At 43.9% G+C, this 21,768-nt stretch overlaps 1 protein-coding gene across 1 annotated transcript in view; it reads right to left on the bottom strand.

Annotated features, from left to right (window-relative positions):
* Positions 1 to 8,729: 8,729 nt before the first annotated feature.
* The window catches only part of LOC128306417 (eye-specific diacylglycerol kinase), a 34,826-nt gene continuing 21,787 nt past the window's right edge, over positions 8,730 to 21,768 (bottom strand). The window contains exons 5-18 of the mRNA XM_053043936.1: positions 19,284 to 19,413; positions 18,881 to 19,184; positions 17,890 to 18,064; positions 17,604 to 17,814; positions 17,331 to 17,523; positions 16,962 to 17,255; positions 16,663 to 16,886; positions 16,310 to 16,594; positions 16,107 to 16,212; positions 14,516 to 14,563; positions 11,361 to 11,424; positions 10,993 to 11,150; positions 10,737 to 10,900; positions 8,730 to 10,647 (exon numbers count right to left, since the gene is read on the bottom strand). Coding sequence (XP_052899896.1) covers positions 10,601 to 10,647; positions 10,737 to 10,900; positions 10,993 to 11,150; positions 11,361 to 11,424; positions 14,516 to 14,563; positions 16,107 to 16,212; positions 16,310 to 16,594; positions 16,663 to 16,886; positions 16,962 to 17,255; positions 17,331 to 17,523; positions 17,604 to 17,814; positions 17,890 to 18,064; positions 18,881 to 19,184; positions 19,284 to 19,413 — 2,403 coding nt within the window. The 3' untranslated portion in view covers positions 8,730 to 10,600. The remainder of the gene's footprint in view (positions 10,648 to 10,736; positions 10,901 to 10,992; positions 11,151 to 11,360; positions 11,425 to 14,515; positions 14,564 to 16,106; positions 16,213 to 16,309; positions 16,595 to 16,662; positions 16,887 to 16,961; positions 17,256 to 17,330; positions 17,524 to 17,603; positions 17,815 to 17,889; positions 18,065 to 18,880; positions 19,185 to 19,283; positions 19,414 to 21,768) is intronic.

A 21,768-nucleotide genomic window follows, 5' to 3' on the forward strand; every position in this document is an offset into this window, starting at 1 on the left:
GCATACAGTCATAAGAATGAAACGGGCGTTCCAAACACGGAAGGTTTTGGGAGGCCGAATGTTTTGGGTTTTTGTTTAACGTGTTTTTGGTATCGAAGTGTGTGTGAGTGTGTGTTGCCATACTGCGTGTCTAATCCATTCTGCTTCTCTTTTTCTTTGACCGGAAAATTGTTTGTGTTTGCTGGGTTAGTGGGGGTGGGGATACGGGAGTGGGGTGGGGGTGGTGGTTGATATTTGGGACAAATGGTGCAAAGAGGCAGAGAGTGGCAAATTGTCGCGCAAAAAACTTCCTTGAGCATATCAATACCGTTCCTGTGTATCTGTGTTTTAGCTTTATAGTGTGTTTAAGTTATATCTGACAATGACAATATATGTATATATCTTTCATCCATCAATTCACATTCTGCAGCATTTTACGGCTTTCCGCCATCACGTACGTTTACAATGTATCTGTTCATTTAGTAAGGATGATGCTACAAATATGTATATATCTAATATGTATATATTTAAGTGTTTTTTTTATCTTGTTTTCTATAACATCTTTTAAATCTTCATCGATCAGACACTTTCTGCTAGGATTTTTTTTTCGTGTGTGTATGTTGGGTTTGATTGAGTTGTTCAATTTTGTCCCTTTGTCTCATTCCGAGCCGTTCCCATGTTCTCTTTCATTCGCATGTTTTGTTTAGTTTGCTACCGCCATTGTTAGTCTCGCCCCATCTAAGCCCGATGAGTTGGATCGGTTCTGGTCGTACCTTGTGTTACCACATCTACATGAATTTGGACCCATTACATTTAGAAAACATCGACATCCAGTTATCCCGCCACCTGCCCGGGGTGTTGGGTGTGTGTAAACAGTACAAAGTATTTCTATCCTTCCTATCTGATGTTCATCCCACGTTCTATTCCACCATCGCAGCGTTCCCATTCCATGCCTACCCTTAGTTGTCCATTATGGGATAAAGAAAATCTACCCTCTCTATCTCCAGTTCCACGGTGTTAAAAGCTGAAACCATTGTGGCCACCTGTGCAGCTTTCAACTGTCAGCATATCGTAGTACTAAGTAGTAGTAACATTTGTACAGCTACTGCCGACAACCGGACGAGTTACTCCGCTGTAATCTCGCACAGCGCGAACGCTGTTTTAGACAAACTTTTTGACGTCAAACTTCAATGTTAAACTAATCTTCAAATGTCAAATGTCAAGCTTAAATGTTAAGGTGTCATCTAAGTATAGTCAAGGGTATCCAAAATGTACAACAAATCTATCCAAGAGCTTGACACAATATATCCACAGTAATTCAAAAACTAAAACACACGATCTCGTCGTATTTCCATAACCATTCTTGGACATAAAATTAAAATTTCACTTCCTGACGACAAGGATCTCCTTAACGCCAGAAAGTATGCAATCATGTTGTGAAGTACTTTTGGCGAAATCTTACAAGTTTAGACACCTGTTGTTGATTACCCCCCTCCCCCCGCGGAAGAGAGAGAGAGAGAGAGAGAAATCTTTCCAACTCCTTCCAAATCTGTAGCTTCCCGTCCTGTCGCAACCCTTGCGCTTTTGCAACTGTCAACCCGGTAGTACATTTATAACACGCACACACCAACATACGGATACACATGTAGCAATAGACACCTGTCAGCTTTTGCTATGCCGAGGGAGATAGAGCGAACGAGTGGGATGGAGAGATAGAGAGGTCACTAGTACTTTCGGTCCAACACCTTATCGGACTCCTGCACTCCTGCCCTTCTCGACCTGCAGCTCTCGAAGATTTTCGCGTCGCCATCTTGGTTTTGTTTGGTTTACGGGTGGTTTTTGGAACGTCGAAATGACAAAATACACGGATTACTACCCGATTCAACTACAGTTACAACTCGAAACATCACATAATCACATTTGGTAGGTTTGTTTTGTTATGGGTAGGTTCGCTCATCAATGATTCGAGCAGGCTCTGGGCTGAAACACACAGCTTGTTTAGCAGTAGAAAAAAAAACACAATTTCAAAATCGATTGCTGTGAGTTTTGTAGTGTGTTTGTGTGTGTGAGTGGGTATTTTTGTTGCTTTTTGCACTAGTGTGTGAATCATTATGTGATTGTGGTGGTATTTGGTGTACAGTTTTGTTGGAAGAGATTGTAAAGGTGCTTCATTGTTTTGCAAACTCGAAAAGACGCAAGACTTTCCCCGGGGACTTCCCATTCCCAGATGCCTGTTGGTCTAAGGCTCCAGAGAACCTGAGAGATCCAGTTGGAACGTTCATGTAATATGACGCTGTGTTGGGCTGTACAAAAAGCATGTATCGGTTCAAACGCTGATGTTGGCGATCATTCTGGTGAGCGCATTCAATAACAGACAGAAGGAAGATCAAAACATTAATCACTTTACGATCGTTTAGGTCACACGATAGCATTGGACGGAAGGACGCTTCTTGCCATTTCATAATCGGGGTGAGTATTATGTACACGTATTTCTAATTTCACGCACCCGTTATTCTTACCGTAAAGTCTATCAATCGACCATTCGAACCGTAAGGTACCGAAGACGGTGAGATTATATTATGATAATTGTAAATTCCGTGCTAAATCTACCATGATACTAGCCTACAAACAACTCCACCGCCTCGCAAACAGGGTATAGATATCAGGTTTGCCGCCAACAAGTGATAGCTTCCATCTCTCTTCGACCAGACAAGGTTAGATTTAGTGTTTGATTTGATATTTAGAATTCTTACGACTGTTTCCATAATAAGATGCGGCTGCTAAAACAAGGTAAGGTAAAAACACGGTAACGGAAAGGTGATCAGTGCAGTATGTACAACGGCTTCTCGTACTCGCTCTCCGTGGCACTTCTCAACACACATGCAAAATACACACCCTGCTGCACACGGCCGCGCCGGAACACACTTGCAGGGTATTCAGTTTAATTCTGCCATTTACTTAAACGCGGACACATAATGGACGTCGGCACATATTTGCACATGGCATTTGACCGGATTGTCAACAGCGAGTCCAATGATGCTTAGAGCTACCGACGAGACGCTACGTTAACGCGGACATGCATGGGGTACGTGAGGAGGAAGAAGAGGCTGGGAAAGGGGGGACGTGGTGGGAGGAAGGAAGTTAAGGGTACAGCTAAGATGTACGGCGTGGCGACTCGCTGCTACAGACAGTACGGTGCGAAGACTACGTAGATCGAAATGAACCGAGCAGAAACACAAATATCCTCCCATCAAGTAGAGGAACGAGAGGATATAGAACCGCTTTCGTGTCGCCATCTTGTTTTTACGCACGCCCTAACACGCTATATTTACATTGCCGACAGTAATCGTTTCGGTAGTGATTTTGCAAAAAAAAAAACTCGCACCGACACCAAGCGGTTCTGTTGTGGACAAAACGAATCAAAACGCCTTATCGACACCTATCCAATTGAGGGGGTTACTTTTATCATTTTCTTTTTTTGCAAGTGAACAACCGAAAGCAAGTGAACAGTATAGACACACTACTGGATCAAGGTACATTTGACGTTTATAAGCCCGGGTTGATAGGTTCCGAATGGGACACGTTTGCAACCGGGCCGAGGGAAGTGGTGAGGAGAATGATGGTTTTCGGTGCACGTGCATTTTGTTGCGTGTGTATGAAAAATGAATACGAAAATAAAATTGGATCATTCATTGCCCTACAAAGCGCAATCAGGAAGGTACATGAATGTTGTTTGTTTATGTTTTCTTATCGTTTTTGTGTGTGTGTGTGTGTGTGTTAAGTCTTGTGACATTTTCTCAAGCAAAACGAGAAAATTCACGTTATGGCACGAGTTTTAGGCATTGTTTTTTTTTTGTTTTTTTTTCGTCAAAAATTTTGGTGTTATCGGTTACCTCATCTCGATTACAATGTGATTTTTTTTTTCGTATTTTGCTTCCCCTTATATCTTTAGGCCATCTGGCAAAAAGCAGAAATAATTTATAACAGCGGGCACAGGGAAGGTTACAAATATGTTAATAATGTGCGACAATATATGAAGTATTGTTTATTTAGGGTTTTTTTTTTCGGGGACGTAAAGCGAATAGTTCGTAGTGGTCCGTAACGCTGCATAACGCCATACTATATACACTCTAAGACACTCAGGCAGCGAAGGCACGCCGATATGGACAGAAGGTACTACGGGCGATTACTAGCACACACAGTGGGAAAAAAGCCACAGAGAATGGGTGTGAGCGTAAACAACAACAACAACCCAATAGGAAACAAAAAAACACGCATACTAACATTCACTAACCCACATTGGGATGTAGGTTGATGTCCGAGCTGTGTCGGCTGCTTGAGCGCCGCTAAACAAGCTGTTAATCAGCTTCCGGCACGCGACACAAAAGTAGCGCCTAAATGTAGGCAACGATCGAATGTCAAACGGGAGCTCATTAGCAGGCCTGCTTAGTAACGAGCCCAGGCAGCATAACGGTCAGTAACGGAGCATCAGCATTCACACAATATCCATTGCTCGCTTCCTACACTGTAATCCAGCATGTTTTGTGGCCCACCAGACTAAGGACTTGGGGTTTTTTGGTGCATTTGGGGAAGGAGAGGAGGGTTGGGAGGAATGGTTTCCAGGGTGCGGGATGTGCTTGGACAAACGAAACGACGGGTGTCTAACGCGAACTCGAAATCGATAGATGCAGCAAACTGTGTTTTGTTTTTGTTCTTCCGTGCAGTGTTGTTAATGCCGTTCGAATGATTTCTTTTTTCAGCTGATTGCCAATCGGAGCCTGATCGTTTAGTGCCAATGATTTGCTTTGTTAATTCCAATTGAAGGAGGAGAAGGTAGAGAGTTAGCCAATTGATGTGAGAGAGAGAGATAGTAAGCTACAACTTAGCAGAACGGGAAGTGTTAGCAGCCTTTTTTGCTTAATGGTGATTTTGTTATGTATTTCTTCTTGTCTTTTTTGTTGTTGTTGGATGGAAGTGTGTACTCACTCCTGTGCGGCCTGCCCACACCTCAAACCATATGTATAAACGCTAGTTCACAGTAACAATCCAATTTCTCCCGCACGGTTCTCGCTTAAATTTCGTTATAAAAAATTTAGAATTCATTTGTGATTGAGTTTTACAGTCAGTTCAGGTTCGTGTCAGGAACGATCACTTTAAAGGGAAGGGTTTCGATTTTGTTTCGTACGGTGTATTGTTTTGCTTTCGCTTTTTGCTTTTTGAATTTTGATACATTCCCTCCCTCCCCATCCCTCCCTCCCCCTCTCTCCCCCACCTGTATAATATACACAGGGGTTGTTTGGTATGGGAGGGGTGGGAGACCCTGGGAGGGGGTATAATTTTGAATGCCGAAAATACGTTTGCATAAAAAGTCCAGGGGCACACAGACTTTCTATCAAATTATTTCCCATCTATGCTACTATACACATACTCGCATACCCACGCGCACACACACACTCAAACATACTCGCACACTCACACATTGAAACAATCTTATGGTCTAGGTGGAATTCTAGCTACGCTGTACAAGCACACGATGCGCACATCTAGGGGTCTGACGTTTCACTACATACTATCACACCCACACGCTCATCATCGGGATCCGTGTGATGTAAAGGGTGTCGAAAAAGGATTTATTACAACAGCTGAAAGACAGCGGGAAAGTGGAAAGACGCGGACGGACGAAACGTAATGTTTTGAATGGCTCGTTGCCATAAAAGGAGGCGCAGAGTAACACAAGCGGCATCCTTCCGTTCTATAATAGCTAACAAATGTACTGAGAAGGGTGAGAAGGGTGAGAAAAGGTATAAGCGATGGAGGAGCAAAAAGTCAATTTCGATTACAAACACAAGATTTCAAAACCGATCACCGATTACTAATAATGTGATTTTGCACGCGGATTGCATACTTTCGGGTAGCGTGTCCGGTGCACAATAAAACAACCACTTCAGATCATCAAAGGAAGCTAGCATTAAGACAGAAGATATGCAAATAAACATTTCCCCCTAAAGATAGGCAATACGCTTAACAAGATCTCATTTCATGATCTTTCGTAAGCAGCTTTCGTTTACTCCTAAAGGTAGGCAATACAACTAACAAAATACACCATACAAGATCTATCTTCAGGAAAAATCTGTTTAAAAAGGATTGTAACGACCGGAAGGAACACCACATATCGCTCACCTTCAAGCAAACATACATACACACACACACATAAATCACACCCAAACATTGAAACACTCAGACACACTCATTCTCTTGTTTGTCTTCCCTCACGCTGTGTACGATGCTATTGTATGTACAAGCGCTTCCGGATCTATGTGAGCGCCACTGGAGCTAATATAACCCACGGTGGCTGGCACACACGGAAACGGTTGCGTTCTAAAGCGCATGAGTTCTGTCGCACACGATCTCAACCGCTTCCCACCGCTGTTACGGTGCGGTAGACAGTGAGCGATCGTACAAAGGTGCGGTTGGTTTGGTGTCTCACTCTTACGGTTGATCCGGTTGATGATCACGCTGCTGATCTATGCACCAACACCTTCCCACTATCCCTTCGCGATTGCTTACACATTCAACATCTACATACATGCAGGCGCTGGTGCCTGAGTACAGCCTTGATGAGTGATCGATTGAATCGGTTTTTGCCATTTTTAGTTTTAGTTTTGCGGAAAACCGACTGCAAGGAAAGTTAACTGACTGTTACTAGAGAAGAAAGTAACTGCGTGTGCATGGAAGCGTATGTATATATGTGCGATCAACTAGCAAATGTGCTACTCAACGTCGTTAACGTGTGATCCACACATACATCCATACGCACACACAAGCACACGCGCGCGCGTGGAGTGAAATGTATTACAGCAAATGGGGTATTGATGGTGTATCGCTCAGGAATGCAAAGACTCAATCACTCACGCACACAACAGACATCCTTTCATTCCGACACACATACGCACGCACTCACTCGTCGATCCACATCAGAGCCACCCAACTACAATGTTTCGACACTCACCGTCTGTCTGACATTCGGTTTACCCAACAAACACTTCCACGATTTACTTAGCATAATAATTGACATGATCCCCCCAATGGCAAGGCAACTATGCAAAAGTCGCCCGAAACGTCCTTCAGCACTTCGGATTACCTTCGTTTGGATTTTTTTTTAGGTTGCAATCTGCATGTGATTAACAATGGAAACGTAAACAAATAGAGTTACAGCGGAGATTAAGGCGAACGTGGTGGAGTTTGCTGTTTTTTTATATCGCATTCGCGTAGTGTGTCCTGGTAAATTCGTTTCCCACCGTGTAACGGATGAATTGTAGTCTTCAATACACTGCCGATCACGCACGTCAGTGTGAAAAGGGCATAGGATCTCATCAGTTGCGCGCATGGTGATTAGAAGCAAATGTGCGCCTAAATGTAGGCAAAATCCGGACACCGGCAGAAACTTTGGCACGTAGTGTTAAATCGATTGTCGATGTATGTGTGTGGAAATTCGTGTTAATGAAGGAATCGAATGCATGCAGGTTGGGGGACTCTTGAAGGCTCAGTTTAAACCAATAAATAATTGTAGTAAACACTACATCCTACCTATACGTACATGTTTACGCGGGACGGGTATCTAAGGAAAGGCACGGCATTGTTGTTACTTCGGTTTTGTATTACCTCTAGCGCAGTGAAGCACAACGGAACATAGGATTTTCATCAAGGACACGCTTAGGAGGGCGTAGAAAGCGCAGTAGGTTGTTTTAGTTTCCTTTGTGAAGTTTGGTTTTGGCCGCTGCGATGGCATTGTTCGCGCACGTGACGACATTGCTCAATCACGCCGCACAACACCGGCCGTTCAACAGCGTCCTGAAAATCGTTCAATGTTGGACAGCACCACAACAAACAAACCAAAATCACCCCATCGTGCAGCTCACGCAGCGAATGAAAAATGAACCATCACACCTATACACAACAGGTAGAAGTGAAGGACGTGCAGCCCGACGTTAATGTTGCGGTACGGTCCATTTCGGGATGGTACGTCGTTGGGTAGAAACTGCCAACTCACAGCGCTCCCATTACTCTGCCCGTGGCCCGGATAGCCGCACCTGCAAATATGCTTCACCGGATCATTAATCAGCTGTGCGGCAGGTCTGGGCTGCGTCTTCCTCGCCCTGTCTTTCAATTTCCCGCAGGGAACTTTAACCCTTCTTTTTACCAATGTGCCATCATAATATCATCTTTACACAGACCGAAAAAAAAACCACCGCTCATTGATGGAACTTGTTAATGTGTCTCGCAACTTCGCCGCAACCTGGTTGTACCTTTCGCGAGTTCGAAGCAACGCCGGGTGGGTTATAGTTTGTTTTTTTTTTTGGGGTAAAGTCTTGCCGTTACGTCTGTTCGATTTTGAAAACACAAGCCCTTATCTTCCCGTGTTATGCTCGTGTATGCTTTGCCGTGGTTAGGTGTGGTAAAAGTTGTGGGTGTGTGTGTTACAAGTGGAGTTGGGAGTAGAGAGATTACAACATTCGAAAACCCGACTACATACCGGGATGTGCACCATAGCCTAAAGGGGGCAAAAAACACTGTGCATTTCTGCTAGTGCTAGTGCAGAAATAGTAGCAATTTCCGCATAACGTTCATTGACATGAGCTGGTACACATTGAGTAACATCGTATTCATGTATATATATATTTATATATATATAATATGAGACAAAAAAATGTGGTCTTTTTAGCCTTGTTAAAAACTATGATTTGACTAGAGTCAGAACTACCGACGAGGGATAATTATCTAATGTTTTTTTTTTCTTCTTTTCCTTTGGGCAGCCTGCCTCTCGGGGGGGGCCCATATATGTATAAGTATAATATGCATGTATAAGTATATATCATCATCTAAGAAGAATCCCTTTTAGCACTACTGCTTGAGTCCCGTGGCGGCACTCAATCTGGCCGCAGCCTCACTCGCTGGTCGCGCGTTTCGCCAATCGCGATAGTCGTGGCCGGGGTTTTTTTTCCTGGACTCACTGCCACTGCCATGGGCCCTGCGTTGGCCGAACCGTGTTTGGTCAATCTTTCCGCCTGCTGCCAGTGCCAGCGGGACTCGCCTCTCGCACTACGCTACCTCTCCTGCACAAGATACTTTAGTTCCAGTTTGTTTTTTTTTCTTTCCTCTTCTCTTCTTGTTCTACTTCACAAAGCAGGTACCGGTGACTTTACGGTATCGCGCTACTACATCGTCCGACTGTGTTTCATGTGTTTAGTTTTGCCTGTTTCGGTTGATGCTACCTTTTGGTTGTTGCGAGGCTTTTATTGGGGTGTGTAAGGGAGCAGGAGAATAGAAAGGGAGTGCAATAGGGGAAAGGGGAGGAGGGGGGGGGAGAGGAGGAGATTAATAAAGGGAAGAATAGATGTGTGTATGTGTGTGGTGAGATGTGCATTGCGCAGTGTTCGAAACCTATGCTATGGATGCCGTCTTTTTTTTTCTTGTTGCTCCATCGTTGGTTGCAAGCCGTGGATCAACTAGACACTGATTAACACACGCCATCTAGTGTTGGACTCTGTGAACTACATTTAAATGGTTCTAGTAAAATATATTTCCGCTTTCGCATGCGGAAAACTGTTGTAGTATTTTTGTTTGTTTGTTTGTTTTTGTTTGTCTCTTCCCCTTTCTGGCCCTCGTCTATATCTTAGGTTAGCTTAGTGGTTTTTTTTTGCGGGAGTTTTTGGGTGTTTTTGTGTGTGTTGAAAGTGTTCGCGTACGGGTCGGCTAATTGGTGAGCTCTAACAAACATTACATTTAGCTGGTTTAGGCGGTCTCCACGTTGCGCAAATCGTTCTCTCTGTTGTTGTTGTTGTTTGCTGTATTATAATAGTAGTTTGCAGCAGTAGTAATTAGTAGTAACAGCAGGTAATAACCCCGTAAGTAGCAATATATACGTGAAATAGTTACTAAACGTCTAGCGTGTTGCCTAGATGCGGGCGTTTTGTAGCCGAGATTCATAATATACCACGCCCGGTGAACTATATCGCGTCCGGTTAATAAATGGATTTTTTTTTGTGTTCGTTTTCATTTGCTGTATTTAGTTTGAAGTTTCATGTTTCATCTATTCCTCACTTCCAGACCTGTTCCGTTCAATCCGTGTTATTTTTGTTTTGTTTTATATCTTCTCTCCTTCTGCTCCGACGGGGTGGAGGTCCTGGAGGCCCACCACACGGTTTTACACTAACGACACACGATTTTCACGCTTCTCGGGTGCAACTTTGAACTGCTCGAAAAATTAAAAGAAAACACATACACGCAACGAACGGGACCAACACTCACACACTGAGCCGAAGACGGTGACGGCATGCTGGTAGAGACAGTGCTGCTTTGTTTTTTTTTTCCGGCGCGTTAAGATCTTGCCGATACGCCACGTACGCGGGACTGTTACGGCGTGATGTTTCATTGTTCTTCGATGCATTGGCACTCTGCCGAAGAGATTAGCCGCGAAGTAACCCCCCTCCCCCCACTCTCCCTCTTCCCGCCGCACATTCAACAATACATTAAACTCATAATAACTTTCACGCCAACTCTACGCCACTCGAATTCCTTCCGGTTTGGAGGGTGGGGGTGGGGTTTTTTAGTTGTTTCCACTTTAGATGTTGTTGCTTCGGAAGTCGATAAGCTGAAACTGCTCTTGATCTAAATGGGACGAAGATGCGCGGGTAAGTGGGAGGCCGGGAAAGGGCTAGGACCAGACACACGACACAACACAAACAAGGGCTACTCACTTTCGAGATAGAATGCCAGCTCAAAGTCGTCCGCGTTCGAGGCGAGCATGCGTGCGGTACGTCCGTCATTGTCCTGTATGTTGAGGTTCGCACCACCGGCGACAAGCATGTAGCAGATGCTGCGCTGCCGTCCGGCGGCCGCCTTATGCAGCGCCGTCTGTCCCCTGTGCGCCAGGAGGTATGCAATGCAAACGGAAGGTATGGCGGGATCAGCATAATGGAGCTGCACGTCTCTGTCGCGCCGTATGCTACTTACGATTCGTTGTCTATCATGTTGATGATGGAGCTGGGTGCGTAGGAGATGAGATAGCGTACGATGTCCTTGTGGCCGCAGCGGGCACCGTGGTGGAGGGCCGTCTGTCCGGTGGAGTCGATGGAGAGAAGAGAGTAGCCTTGCAGATGGAGATCCTTTAACTATGGTAGTGTGGAAGAATAAAAGTGAAACTGAATGAGCAAACAAGAAAGCACACGCGTCGGAAGGGAGCTGCAGTTGAAAGGCTGAAAGATGATAATGCGCCGCGCGAGGGCAGTTCCTCATCGATGACGCAGATGAAGAAAAACGCTTGGGACGGGAATGCGACAACCCCCACCCCATCCGGTGGGCACTCGGCAACATCAACTTACCATTATCAAGTCACTCGTTTTGGCGGCTTTAATTACGGCATCCGTTGTTTTTTCCAGCAAATTACTGACGCGTAAAGGGAAACGCCGTACCGAGGTGGATGGTTGTGGATGACGGAAGAGTATGAACCGAGGAGCAAGCGTTACCAAAAAACGATCGACGAGTGGCGGAAGGAGTGTACAGAGAGAGAGGAGAGAGAGAATGAGAGAAGTGAGCCAGTAAAGAACGATGATCCGCAGCGCACAGGTGGATTGGATTGGAAAATTCACATCCAGACCCCGATGTGACGTCGGTGACGTGCGCGCAGAGTGGGGTTTTTTTTTTGTATTTGCAATGGAAGAAACGGGTTTTGAAGAGAAAACAAAAACATCGTTAATAAATCGTTAAAATTGGGACGGCGAGATGAAGCGATTCCAACTAAAGCCAAGCAAACTGAGTGCGACGCGGCAGAGCAAACCGCCTCAGGGGAAAATAGGGACTGGCGGTGGACTGGCATATGCGCCCGGGCGACCAACGGAAACCTTAACGAGCTAACTAGCAAATATCCTAGAACCGAAAACAATACTCCGGGCGCACACATTACCGTGAAACAACCGATTCTAGCGGACCGGCGGTAGAATGGCGAATCGGTCACGAACGGCGTACCATATTTATGAGCCATAATGAGCTCATGTTTTCGAGCTTATAACCTTAAAATGTGTTTACCGGAATGTAAACGCTTCGGCACAATTACATCAAGCCTAGCTTTAATACTGGGAAGCACTTAGCAGCAAAATAGGGCGCCTTGGCGAGCGCCTGACGGTTGGTAGGCAAGGAAGGTAGGCAATGCGAAACGCATTCTGTTCGCTTTTGCAGGCAATAATTTGCTGAATATGTTTTTTTTTTTCCTTCGGGGAAAACGATGTTTCTATCCACTTTTTGCTTTTTTGGAAAATTTGTGCCCCTTGATCTTGAATTCCAACCCCCCTAATCCCCTCCCCCCCACCTTCCCCCGCTTAACCCACTTTTTCCCCGTTTTTTTTATCGTTTTCTCATTCTTTTTTACATCGTAATATTGTGCAAACAGTCTCTGCGACGTTATTGATCATACCGTGTCATACTTGTCGACGATACGGAGGGAATGCTGCGCCACAATTGCTTCAATGGTTGTGTTGCAAGCGTATAATTGTTCTCAATTTCCCCCATACAACCAAGGCAGAAAATATAGCTATTAACAGCCTTGGTGGCAGGGCATTTAGAGTCACCATGAACACAGATCAAATATTGATCTTAAACGATGAACAACATATTGCAACTAAAGGCCAAAAAACAATGAGATGCAAAACAAAAAAAAACAAAACAATACACGACCAAGAACATAACATCGAGAACATCACGGTCACGGGACGTGCATGCCAGACAACAGGTGTGAAAATGTGTACACGCATTTTCACACATATTGTTGTGTTAGTATATGTATAAGTAAGTGTAATAAAAAGATGGTCGCTCGCGTAACGCATCACGCACAGGGTGGGTGACGGGCCTTGTGTGTGTGTGTGTGTGTGTGTGTGTGTGTGTGTGTGTGTGTGTGTGTGTGTGTGTGTGTGTGTGTGTGTGTGTGTGTGTGTGTGTGCGCACAAGTCGTGAGGCGGCAACTCTACCAACCTTGGGTCGTACTTCGACCGCAGAGCCGGTTTATTCGGGCTCTCCACCGGACAGTTGGCGGATGTGGACCCCGGCTGTCCGGCGGTGGGCCCCGACCGCGGGTGCGCCTGGACCGTGGAACACCCGGCCTTGGACGACGATCGTGCCGTCGGGCGATAAGTTGAGCTTTTGACAATCGGTGGCAACAGCACCTCTTCGAAATCGCTGCAATAAATTCGAAACGGGATGGAAAAGGACAACAGCGGGATTAGTAAGTTACGGTGAAGGGTGTCAAACAGGTGAAGGTGAAGGGGTAAGAGAGAAAGAATGAAAAAGAGAAAGAACACGTATGAATCATTTCATTCGAATGTGTTTTTTGTTTTGCATTAGCGTGGTGGTGTGTATATCGTTTTTGTATTCCGCAAGCCGTAACGTTTGATTTTCCCTGTTTTGTTGCTTTGCACTCAAACACTTACAGTACATCAATTCCCATTGAAGCAAAAAAAAACAACAATAAACACACACACACACAGCAAAAATTGTTTTTCGAACCAATATTCAAAACAATAACTTTTGTTGCTGTAGCGTTTTTTTGTTTTTATTCCAAAAAGGAAGAAAAACATCACAAATTTCGTAAACGAAAACAGGACAACAATAACAAACGGAAAATTGGTAACATTCAGTCCTTTAACAACAGCACAGTGGTAAACAACATATATGCGTAATTTAAAACAGCCATTTTGGGTGATAGTATAAATCGAAAACAACTATGGAACGGTGCTGTATTACGCTCGTCCGCCATTGGTCCGACTGGGCAACACGCATTATGGGATGGAATCTGCTCGCGAGGTGCTGTCTCGAATTGGTTTTGAAAAATTTAGAAAGAATGGAAAATGCCAATTAGTGCTAAAGGAAATTTGTGAAACGATTTCGATCGGATTCAATTTTTTTTTGTGGCACCCCACCAACACTGCCACCATGTTTAGACCGCTACCCTTCTGCCGCTTCTGAATTGGTTGCTGTATGTGTCTGTGTGGTGGTGTGTGTCCATCTGTAGAGGAACATTAACATTCTCGCTTCAATCTGTAGGACCTGATAAGCTTGATAAAAATGATGAAAATAAAATAAACATAACTCATTTTTAGCAATGAAATGGATGATGTGAGAAATTAATAAGATAAATTGCATTGTTCAATAATTCTTTTCACTTTTAAATTTCTAAACCCACAATATTCCACGTCGCCTCTCATTGCCGTGTTGTCATACGTACACGAGGTACACATAGAGTAATTGAACAATGTGTATCGATTGCGCTAAGGTCGAACAAAATACACTAACACACCGTTACTGCCTAGCGCTATAAGAACACGCAAAAAACGGACATGGAAACAGCGGGATAAACATGGAAGGATTCCGTCGCATATTGCTAAAGTCTTTGATGCTTTGATGTCACTGCTAGAGAAAAACACACACACGCACACACCCTCTAAACATAGCGGACATTACAGCGTACAGGGAATGGTTTAATAATCACCTGAATCCAAACGCATCCTCATTGAGACCGAACAAACGCTCGTGAAAGCTGAACGGGAGAATTGTTGTGTGGCGGAAACATAGAGGAGGGAAACAGAATTTAATTTGCATTTGCTCATTAAATGTGTGCCACCGTGGCCGATACATAATCGAACAGCAAAGAAAAAAAAAACACACACACAAATACCACCCTGAAGGTGCCTACTGCATGAATAATTGTTCGCCTTCCGGTCCGCTAGCTGCGGTGGATTAAAGGTGTACGCAATTATCCACACATTTAGACACATACAGAACAAAACCAGACAGGAACGCGCACGTTGAAATGCACAATCGCACGTTGCATGAACAACGCGAATGAAGAACACAGATGGGTGAAGGGTGGACGAAAGAATGGATGGATGGATATGCGCACAGTATCGAGAAGGGGAGGGAAGAAACCATTTCAGCACAACGCAACGTATGACGGGCTGGTGAGTTGACGATTTACACGCTGCGATTATGTAATATAGATGTGACTTATGAATAGATAAAGTATATCGGTTTGGTACAGGTGTTCACGATTCATTGCTTTTTTGTTCGCATGTCAGCCTAGTGCGTGAGCATGGAGACGCCTGGTGTTTTGTCATAGTAGCAATGGAGACGCCTGGTGTTTTTTTTTATTACAGTAGCAATGGAGACGCCTGGTGTTTTGTGACACCAGCAATGGAGACGCCTGGTGTTTTGTGAAAGGAGACGCCTAGTGTTTTGTGACTGTAGCAATGGAGACGCCTGGTGTTTTGTGAAAGGAGACGCCTAGTGTTTTGTGACAGTAGCAATGGAGACGCCTGGTGTTTTGTGATAGTAACAATGGAGACGCCTGGTGTTTTGTGAAAGGAGACGCCTAGTGTTTTGTGACTGTAGCAATGGAGACGCCTGGTGTTTTGTGAAAGGAGACGCCTAGTGTTTTGTGACAGTAGCAATGGAGACGCCTGGTGTTTTGTGATAGTAGCAATGGAGACGCCTGGTGTTTTGTGACACTAGCAATGGAGACGCCTGGTGTTTTGTGAAAGGAGACGCCTAGTGTTTTGTGACAGTAGCAATGGAGACGCCTGGTGTTTTGTGATAGTAGCAATGGAGACGCCTGGTGTTTTGTGAAAGGAGACGCCTAGTGTTTTGTGACAGTAGCAATGGAGACGCCTGGTGTTTTGTGATAGTACCGAAGGAGATGCCTGGTGGTTTGTGACACTTGCAATGGAGACGCCTGGTGTGTAATAAAACTAGGATAACCAACTGTCGGGCGAATTGAACATGAGTACGACTGTACTCGCATACGGTAATAGAGACGCAATACGTAGATAAAGTAATCAATAATCAATGCAGCTGAATATTCCACCTGTACAGTGTAATCGAGTATTTCCGAACCATCTTTTCAGGGGGTTTAAACAACACCAGTCGATCAGATTAATACAGATCAGATTAATAATGTATAATGTAAAATGTAATGGGTGTTGATGTAAGGTTGATACGGTTGTTGGATGATCCATGGACTAGAATGCATATCAAATCTACAAATCGACAGATTTATAAAGGGGTCTTGTAGGCTCTGCTCTTACCTTTTGAAGTTGACCATCTGGTCCAGGCTTTGCCCATTGCCAACGGAGTCGTGCACCATCGGGGCACGTGGATGAGTACCGTCCGCTTCATTGGAACCCTGCGAACCTGCCGAAACGAAAAAGTTCCAAACAAAAAGAGACCAAAAACCAATGCTCGCCGGTTAGTAATGGGCACCAAAGGCACGCCACGCAAATTCCCATACTCTTGCGCAATGGAATGTCACTGGAGGCTGGCGGCCCGGACAGGGAGCGGTCGAACAGTTTGCCGGCGTGCGGTGAGAACGGTGATGCGGCACCATCGCTCGATTCGAGACTGCTCGTAACCGGTGGCCCATGGGCGCCGAGCCGCCGATGTTCGTCCTCGGGCGTTTGGGGCAGGGTCGGGCTTTCCTGATCCAGCACAAACACACAGTCCGTCGCGATGTCGGTGATGAAGTGTAGATTCTCCTGTGCCCGGTCCACGCGGAAGAAACGCTCGGCGGTGCAGGCTGTGGATGACGATTGTGTGATTTTTCATGTGTGGTTTTGTTTAGTGTGGAGCGGCGTCGCTGCTTACAGTCAATGAAGCACCAGTCCGGGGACAGCTTGGGGCTGTCCGGTTGCTCACTGCAGTACTTGTTGATGAGCACGCGCATCTGCTCCAGATCGGTAACGGGCACCTCGAGACTGCCCAGCGTTACCGCTGATTGTCGTAGCAGCTCCTTGTCATAGTGGTGCTGCTCGTAGTCCGACATCATGATCTTCATCAGACTGATGTTGAGTGATTCCAACTTTTCTTGCCTGTGAAGACGAGGTGGAGACGATGTGTTAACGGAAATATATATATACGACTGGGCGTGTGCGCACAACACTTACGGTACATTTGCCCGCCCGGGCTTCTTCTTGGCCAGCATCACAGCCTTGTTCAGCAGTGTGAGTTCGATGTTGGACGGGTTCAGCTTGCACGCCTCACCGTCCACCTGCATCGGTATTGTCTTGGACGTGACGATGCGCGCTGTGCGGCACTGAGTAATGCAGGTACCGTGACCTCCGGCCTGCAGCAACGGTAGTTGATAGGTGGTCAGTCCGACCACCTCGATCATACCATCGTCGGTAGCCGGTTCAAACTGGCCACCGGATTTGTTCCACGGATGTGTACCACCACCGTAGCTGTAACACCGCAACGCAGAGGATTAGCTTTGGAAAGAAAAACCTTTCCCCTCACGAGCAACAATCGTCATGTACCTTGGAATGTTGAGGAATACTATAGCGTGCACCTTGTGCTCCTTGAGCTTCGGTGTCAGATCCTTGCCGTCACACTCGAGCGTTACAAATTCGGCCAAACCCTTCCACTTGCGCTTCAGTAGATCCTTGCCACCGGCCTGGCCATAGAACATCTTATTTCGCAGCCGCGAGTTAAACTTCTCCGGATGCGCCTCTGCAAATGTACAACAGTAAATGTGATCAAACGGCCGTTCGTACGGGAGCGGGTAACAGCAGAACGAGCGGGTAACTAACCGCGCGCTTCATGGAACTCGAGTGCAATATGAGCGTCAACACCGAGCGAGAAGTAGTTGTTCACGACGTTCAGCGGTAGATTGTCCTTGCCGTCGCCCGTGTTTGGGACCGATGTGTTCGGCTCTACCTTCAGACTCCAGCGATCGAGCAACACCGTGTCGGAGTTGCCAATGTTTGCCAATATCTTCCCAATCGGTTCGTCGGTGTATCCCTTCGGGGTGGAAAAAGAACGATTATTTGTTGATTGAGAGTGACGCGATAGGCATTACACAGCAGCTCTACTTACACCACCCCAGCCAAGGGCACGGGCAAGATCATTCCCGGTACCGAGCGGCAACACACCAACGGCTGGCGGCGGTACGAAGTTAATTTGATCGAGCACTGACAATACCCAACCGACGGTACCGTCACCACCGCAGGCGAGTATACGTAGCTGTGGTACCTTGCGGAACAACTCAAGTCTGTAGAGAAAAAAAAAACATAAAAGGACATCATATGAGAAAACAAGAGTGACATGGATTGAGATGTTTTACCATATTTAAAAGATCAAATCTTTATTAATTATCATTATCATATTATCATTATTAATAATAATAACATATTATTAAATACTTTTTGATGAGCTTAGTTATGAATCTACTACAGCATAAAATATTAATACTTATTTGAAAAAAAAAATTAAGAAAATTATATGCGTCACAGGTGTAATAATTTTCCATATTAAAGAATTTAATTAATTTCATACTACATTTATTTAACTGAATCTTATCTTTTAGTAAACTTCCCATAAATCATCGTTTAAAACTGCCATTGCAACGGTAACAAAAATGTTAAGCAACTTTTATGTTTATTTTGTCCCTTTCATGACTGCGCTTAGCCCATAGTGTACCACACCTCATAACCATTTCCATTGATTCAATAGAATTAGACTTACAATATTAGAATTACAAGAGTTAATTACTGTATATACCATGGTCTTTAATTCTGGGAATGAGATTAGCTTGTTGGAAAATGGCCTTTGGGAGCTCTTGAAAGCAACATGCTGAGGATTTCCATTTAAAAAAGTATCAATTCACAGTAATCAGATTAAAGTTAAAGGAAAAGTGTGGTCATTTAATTTAAATTACACATTAATAGATTTCCACGAATATTGCAAACACTTCAAAGACTTTGTCATTTTAGTTTGTCGTCTAAGAGTGTTGTTTTTTTTTATTATAAAAAAAGCAAAGAAGCAAAAATTCTAACTAATATACGAATGACTCTCGTATCAAACTTACCCCATCCGTGGACCACCCTGCGTCAGATCAAAGACTTGGCGCGGATTTAGCAACCACTGGAACTTTTGCAGCAGCTTTGCGCCCTGGTTGCCACCCGATTTCGGATTGATAAAGACCAGCACCGGTGTAATGTTGGCGGTCGGTATTGGTTTGATCACGAATGTGCGCGGTTCCCGCGGTATCGACACCTTCTTGCCTGCCTTCTTCTTTTTCTGCGGTGTTTTGCGCAGTGACGATTTGAAATTGCCCTTACGCGGTAACTTCACGATCCACGACGGTGGCACAACGATGCTCCGGTGTGTGCCTGCGTGGTGAGGGGGGTTGGGGGGAAAACGTTTTTATTTTGTTCAATTACCGAGCAACATTTTCGGATAGACAAATGCGAAGGGCTAACCGTACTTACCGAGTGTACACTCCTCGCCGATACGTTCCGGGTTGAAGCACGCTTCCTTGTTGTGGTAGGACGCTTTGCACCAAGCGCACGACAATGCGACTATCTCTTTCGAGCTGAACGTAAGTTTCGCTTGCAGGGACTGTGTATTTGAAAGATGTTTGGAAAATATGTGGAACACAAAAAGAGGCTTCAATAGAGATAATTTCAAACAACGATTGCGGATATTGTTAGGAAATTGTTATTCGCATTGCTTAACTTCGCGTGGTAGCACTATTTAACAGCAAAATTAAAAAATGTTATACAGTGCGTAACACTATAATTGGGTCAACAGATTTTTGAGAGTAAATTAAAAATTTACCGAAACATATAAAAATGATTGATAAATTTCGTTCAGTAATAGTAATTATAGATGCCAAAGAACCTCAAATAATATTAACATGTTATTGAATTATTTTTAAACTTGCTGAACTTTTTTGTAGAAATATTTTTTGTTTGTATATTTTTAACGACTCAGACTAATTTATTTTTTAATTATTGTTATAGTATTATAAACAAAAATGAGTGATTACACTGAAATTCTAAAACTTTTGGAAGTGTAATATGCTCAATAATATAAAAAATAATAGCAATAAAGAAATAGCAATAATTGATCGATAAATTATATTTTAAAATTTTCGTTATGAACTTTGAAACGATGGAAATTGCAATTTACATGCATTTGAAACACAAACACATATCAAAACAATTTGAAACTTGAATATCATTAATTATCCGCCCCATTTATCGTCTTTTGCCTATTTGAGCTCCATTATGCTATTTATTTTGTAGAATTAAGAACACTTTTCCATACCAGATTAAATCGTTGCGGCCGCTTACAGTATTAGCGTCCAGAGTCGGTTTTGCATTATGCAAACCGCACATCAGTACATCGCTTCACCAATTAGTGCAAGATAGATTTAACTGCTAGAGTAATGCGCGGCAGGCATTTGCATCTCCGATCGGTGAAGATATTAAGTTCCGCGTATAAATCGCAACCTGGCGAGGTGCCACCGCTAATCGGTGTAATTATTTTCTAATGCATTCCAATTATAACTTGCGATTCATAGATGCCCCGGTCGGTGCCAATTGTTTGCACGTATCGTGCGCGCCTAGCTGCAAACCTATCGCTAACAAATATTCCAATTAAACTCTTTGCCTTAAGCATCATCTTATGTAGGGTGGAAAGCAAACATTTAGGCGCTAATTATGGCTTACCGGGTAGCAAAGAGATTGAGTGCATCTAACTGAGCATATAGATGGTTTTTAGCTAAAACTAACATCTAAATACATTACACGAAACACATTCGAATTCCAAGAGGTCCCGAACCATACCGTGTCGTACGGGAGAGTAATATAGCTTTGTTTGATTTGAGCTGTTAGCTCCGGATGATCGGAGTACCCAAGGCCATTATGGGGCAGAACACACAAAGACGGTATGCCCATAAGCTAGGTGAAAGCAACATCAATCGACTCGTGTGGTTTGCGTAATATTTCATTTATTGTTGACATTCAACCATCCCGTGTGCAAACCGTTTGATGTAGGTACGGTTTTCTGAAAAGGCAGAAGCGAACATCGGCTACTTATCTATCAATAATCTAATAAATGCATTGTAACCAAACATTCCAGAGTTGGGTATCCGTGTATTAAACGTACCAACTCACCATAAGATATGCTATTTTGCACATGAAGATGAAGAGATGTCATTTGTGGACACACATACACCCACACACACACACACACACACACACACACACACAAACGCACATATTTCTTCGTCGCAAACATGGGGTTGCAAATCAATCAAGAACTCATCGTACCGATCAATCAGATAAATTGAATTGCTTCTTTATTAAGATATACTTTGGCTAATAGCATGCATTTACTGATGGAGCATTTTATTAATTTTTCCAGGATACATTCCAAATGCGACTCTTCGTTCGCTACAGAATTTCCTGGAGACACTTCCGAACAGTTTGCAATATCCGCCCAACAAGTTCATGGGAAAATCTAATTACGATTGTTGCAGCAGAAATTATCTTTCCTTTTGGTATAAAACCCGTATACAAGTTCTACTTGCTCGGCGTACACTGCTGTGTTGTTCCTCATCTAATAAGGCTACAAAATCATTCTCAGGCTTTAGATTCTTTTGGTTGTTTTTTTGTTTTGCTTTTCTGTATCCTCCTTAACCACCTACATTTTAGCAAAACTAATTAATTTTTAATGATATGGAAAGATTCAGCAATTCAAAGCTGAAGATCTTCTTCTTTAGAAGTTTAAAACTTTGATATAATATGTTTCAGCTAGTATTTAAGAGCATAAATTATTGGGAATTAAGGACAAGTATTATTACAGTATATAAATATGCATACGTCAAGCATAAACAAATTCACTTACAATACAAACAAATCCATTGTAAAATATTTTGCAAAATTTAATATAAAACTTCTGTTACAT

Source organism: Anopheles moucheti, chromosome X (assembly GCF_943734755.1).
Source record: "Anopheles moucheti chromosome X, idAnoMoucSN_F20_07, whole genome shotgun sequence".
Taxonomy (NCBI): domain Eukaryota; kingdom Metazoa; phylum Arthropoda; class Insecta; order Diptera; family Culicidae; genus Anopheles; species Anopheles moucheti.